Here is a 5301-nt window from a genome sequence, read left to right on the forward strand (position 1 = left end):
GCTGACGTCGGGCGGTGTGGTTGCGGTACAGCAGGGCGCGCACAATGCCAGCGTAGCAGACCAGTATGACCAGGAAGGGCAGGATGAAGCCCACCCCGAGAGACAAATAGTTCAGCACGACAAGTTTCTGCACATTTCCAGGTTTTGGAGGTTCAAAACATTTGGTTTTATTTGTTAAGTGGTCCATTGACTGACCGGACATCAGGAAGGGGGAGGATAAGAGACAGATGACGACCCAGATACACACACACACCAGCCGGGAGCGGTTCTCTGTCACCAGCCGCATGTTCTGCACAGGGAACACAATGGCCAGGAAGCGTGTGAAGGACATGGCCGCCATGAAGTAGATGCTGCAGTAGAGGTTGACGTAGAGGGCGTAGGAGCTGATGCGGCAGAGGAAATCACCAAAGTTCCACTGGCCCTTTTTGACGTAGTAGACCACTCGCAATGGCAATGTCATGACACACAGCAGGTCAGACACACCCAGGTTCAGCATGTAGACGTGAAAGGGGGAGCTCTCGCGGTACGTTCTTATCAGCACCACCAGGGCCAAGCCATTCCCAACCAAGCCTAAGACGGTGATGAGAGAGTAAGCTGTGGAGTAAACCTGGTTACGGAAGTCATCAATGGAGTCACAATTTGTGTTGTTGTTCTCCATGATGTTTGTCAGATTTGACTCCATCTTTGTCTGTAGCTGCAGGGAAACAGAGAAAGGACATGATGATGTGCTACAGAGCGTGTGAAAGACAGAGAGAAACTACAAAAAAATTGGCCGCAGAGCAGAATGACTGAGATGTGGCAGATTGTCCCAGAGATAGTCTCAATATTCTGCTGATGAGGAGGAAACTCATAAAGTAAAAACGTTCTAGACCTATTTCCTGTTGACGTGTCAGAAGTTATAGCTTTTTCTTCTTGGTGAAATAAGCCTTAAAAAAGACCATCATTCAAGCCACAATGCCAAATATCAACCTACTTCTGGCATCCTGCCTCAGACCACAGAAATCTTCAAACCCATTTTAATCTCAAGTTTTGTAATGGGAATTAGGCCTAGGGTGTAGAGTGGATACTTAGGGCTAGGGCTAGGGTTTTGTGGAACGTGCGGCGCTCCGTAGGGTAAAAAAGGGATAAAAGAGAGCAGCGGCTGCAGCACAGAGCGTATGCGGCGGGGTTAAAACCTGTCCCACTGGCATAATAAAACAAACATGTAAAATATAAAATACACACGGGTTAGTAGGCACACAGGGAGGGGAAATATCTTAAAATAAAGTCAACCAAGTGTCCCTAAAAGTGTTTAAAACCCAGGCCGAGGCCTAGAGAGGTGGTGCAGGCGAGACATGGGACACGCCTCGGATGATGTTTAAAAATACTTTATTAAGGGGTTTATTAAGGGGTTATTGCGGGAGGCTCCAACATCCATTTAAAAATGGAAAGTAATAACTAAAATATAAATAAAACAATATAAACAATGTTTAAATAGGAAATGGGCGATTAATAATATATACAAAATAATAAAATATATAATCTCCTCATTTGGAACCTAATGACATAAGAAAACATGCAATACAGTGCAAACATGAAATAAACTGTGACATGTGAAATGTCTGCAAAGGCTAAAATCATATTTGCCTCCTTTAACAGGATACGCCTAAACCATTGCTCGAGCAGCTTGTTGGTTTTAGAATGTGCAGAATCAGTTAAACCTTTATACAGTCTATAAGTTAAAGAAAGACCACCTATATCACATGCTTTTTCATTGTTGTTCAAAACCAGGGTTAGGGCTAGGGTTAGGGTTAGGGAAGGGCTGCCCCTGGCCAACTTGTGGCCCCATGCAAAGTTGTGTCATGAGCAGTGTTGTGCTAGTTACTGAAAACCAGTAACTAGTTACTATTACTAGTTACTTCATTTCCAAAGTAACTCAGTTACTTTACTGATTACTTACACCCAAAAGTAACAGTAACGCATTAGTTACTTAAAAAAAGGGCTCCCATTAATGCCCTTATAGCCTTCATTTCAGTACTGTTATTGCATTGGAGAATAATACAATCTGTTGATCAAGAAATAGAAATAGTAGAAATATCCTGCATGTGTTCTACAACATACCTGGCAATGGCTTTATCAACTTTTCCCTGGCTAGCAGTCCCTGGGTTAAAATCCAGCCGCTGTTGCTTAGCAGAGTCACTCTTGCTGGAGTGGCGTCGGATGAGTCTGGGTCTGTGGTTTTAGCTAGGCTACTAGCTTAGTCCCAGCCAGTGGCGGTGCCAGATTATTTTTGTTGGGTAATCTATGGTAGGGCTAACCCAAACAGTGGTGGTTCTCAAATCAGTATTTGTAATGTAATGACATACACACTATATCACAATAAATCCTAGAAGTTCTGCTGTCTGTCTGCAATTTACTCGGCGCGAGTTTGGGGACTTTTCACTGTGAACGTAACGTATCAGTAATGCATGACGCAGCAGACCCAGATCCCTAGAGAGAAATCTTATATCTCTATGACTCTGAGCAGACCCAACGTTTCGTTGCTCTGATTGGCTGTAGGTCTATTCAAATTGCATTCGGAGGCATTTTGATCTGACCGCGGCCGCGCTGATATTATAACGCGAAATAATTTCCACACCTAGTGTATAAAACTCCCCCACTACTTAGACTATTCCTTGCACCCCTCTAGTATAAGCCCGAATGGTATCAACCATATTGCGTCAGTAACGTGCACTTGTTGTTACAGCAGGATCAGTTTGTGTGTTGTGGACACGACCGGTAGATTTTCGCAATCCGTGTTAACAACATGCTTACTTTAACATACTTTTTCATGGTCGGGCTAAGGTAGGGCTAAGCCATTTCTTGGTATGGCTGTAGCCCCAGCCATACCCTGGTGCCGCCACTGACTGTACTTAAGTACAGTTCTCATCTCTGTTCGCCTCGCTGTTGGCGCCGCTCACCAACGTCTGGGAGCCGAGACTATATAAAAAAATTAACGGAGTAACGCACCATATAGTAACGGTAACTGAGTTACTGAATACAAAAAATAACGCGTTAGAGTACTAGTTACTGACAGAAATAACGACGTTACAGTAACGCGTTACTGTGTGACGCGTTAGTCCCAACACTGGTCATGAGGCCCCTGGGTCTGTACCCAAGTCGTCACTCATGTGTCGCGAGTGCGGAGGGGATGCTAGTGGAGCAGGCTCGTGAACTGTTAGCGTCGGAGGCTCGCAGCGGGGAAACTGGAGCGCATAATTGCGCGCCGCATTTGCGCTGCATTTGCACATAAGATGAGGCCCCACGCACTCTGCGTGATCTGCGTGTGTAGGGAGGGGCGGGCCAGGGTTAAGGTTAGGTTTGGGTCAGGGCCACGCCCATCTTCTGCCTTTATTTTGATCTCAACGATACATCTGCAAAGTTTGTCACTGCATCTTGGTTGTGCACTATCGCGGTGACAAAAGTATTTGCACTGACACAAAAACAGCCACAAAGACACACAGGGAGAAGAACTTGACCAGTCGATGGCACCGCTGGTAATGAGCTATTTCTGTGTCTGCTGTGCAAGACAATTGAGAAACACTACCTCTAATGGGAAAAAATCCTGTATGTTGCTTGTCGGCGTATGGAAAAATTATTGTCACAACATTGCAAGATGCAGTCACAAAGCTAAACAAATGTGTAGTTGAGATCAAGATGTCAGTGCTCCAAGAAAATTTTGCAATTGCTCCATGCTGCTGGAAGCCGGTCTGTTTTGTTCATGATGAATTCAGACAGAGTACAACCAACGCTGGCTAAATTCCTTAAAGGGATTAAACACTAATGAATACTGTACTGAAGGAGACAGAAGAACAAGTCAAAATGTAGATGTTACCATATTAATCAGCACATCAGTGATGAATCTTTAAGTAACCAGCATACTTTTTAATTGTATTCTTCCATCAACTGCAAGCCTCAATTAAAATCAAAAAGGCATTTAAAGAAACCTTTTTCAACTGCTTATTTTAAAGCTGGGTTTAGTCTCTTTATTGTGGGTTTTATGACTGTATTTCCTCTCGGTTGGGTTTTATTTCCACTAAATTGTCACTGCTGTCATTGTCTTTACCAAGTCGCCCTAGAAAAAAAGATGTCTCACTATTCCTGGTTAAAAAAAAAGGTTACATGATAAAGTACATTATATTTAATCCGTCCTGTGAATCAGAATACCATGCACATCACTGTAGTTTGTGTAGTGATAAGTAAATGTTATTAAATCATATTTGCATTCATACTAATTGACTAATTGCACAATCGCTCTCGTTTTTCTTTTGAGTGAGAAAGCTATACACTGTACAATCAGCCAATGAACTCATACCCTGGGTGTAACAGGGTCATCACCACATGGTCTAACTGTAATTTGTAGTCAGTTACTTCCCCTCATCAACATTTCTGAATTAGTAAAACGTTTTCCTTACTTACCGCTGAGTTTCTGTTTGTTGTCCGATTGTTTCTCTTCTCTCCTAGTCGGTGTGCATACAGCAGCGCAGCTTCAGTATGTGTGTCCTCCGCCTCTCTCTCTCTCTCTCTCTCTCTCTCTCTCTCTCTCTCTCTTGTGTGCCAGATGTCGTAGCACTGAGGGGAGGACCCTGCTGCAGGTGGCTGCTTCCTCACACACTTCTATCACGTCTCTTCTACTGTGCAGCACAGAGATATCAATCCCAGTGACATGAACAAAAAGCCACACATTTACGATAAACGATAAAAAGAGAGTGATCCTGTTAAGTTGTCCAGACATCAGTTATCCTATGACATTTAAACATTTGCCTAACTAACTCAGTCCCACTGTTGAAATATAAATATGTATGTCTCTGTTCTCCAGTGTATTATTTGCTTAGACTGTCTGACCTGCTGGACTGTAACTGTATACAGTACACAGTCTGGAAGTTTTATTGTTTACATTAAGTTTGTTTACATTCATATTGTTGAAAGACTGAGCCAATATCACGCTCTGTACCTGAGGTGTGAGATTGTCAAGCAAAGGAGACACCCTATTATGCTTTTTGGGGTTTTCCCATTCCTGTAGTGTGTTGTATAGGTTTTTGAATGGTCTGCAAAGGCTAAAATCCCTGAGTTCCCTCCAGAGAGAGTTTCAAACCAACCCCAACCACTCCTGAAACGCCTCCATTGGACACTTTTATTGGGCTAGCTCCAACACATTGTATGCTAAAGGCTAAGGGTGGGACATCTCTTGAGCCAACCAGCTAGCCAATCAGAGCACTGGAGACTGGGTTCTGTTTTCAGACAGAGGCTGAAAAGAGGTGCTGCAGCACAGGCAGTATGAGA

General features: G+C 43.6%; 1 protein-coding gene across 2 annotated transcripts in view; it reads right to left on the minus strand.

The window, feature by feature from the left end:
• LOC307033887 (cysteinyl leukotriene receptor 1-like) overlaps nt 1-4519 on the minus strand; it is a 6055-nt gene extending 1536 nt beyond the window's left edge. Inside the window, exons 1-2 of one of the 2 annotated variants that reach the window (XM_079672522.1) lie at nt 4438-4519; nt 1-694 (exon numbers count right to left, since the gene is read on the minus strand). The exon at nt 1-694 is cut by the window's left edge and continues 1536 nt beyond it. In XM_079672522.1, coding sequence (XP_079528648.1) covers nt 1-682 — 682 coding nt within the window. In that variant the 5' untranslated portion in view covers nt 683-694; nt 4438-4519. Of the gene's footprint in view, nt 695-2100; nt 2824-4437 lie in introns of those variants that run through there. The other variant, XM_079672521.1, reaches the window with a different exon arrangement.
• Between the last annotated feature and the right edge of the window lie 782 nt (nt 4520-5301).

This window comes from Notothenia rossii (assembly GCF_949606895.1).
Source record: "Notothenia rossii genome assembly, chromosome: 3".
Lineage (NCBI taxonomy): Eukaryota > Metazoa > Chordata > Actinopteri > Perciformes > Nototheniidae > Notothenia > Notothenia rossii.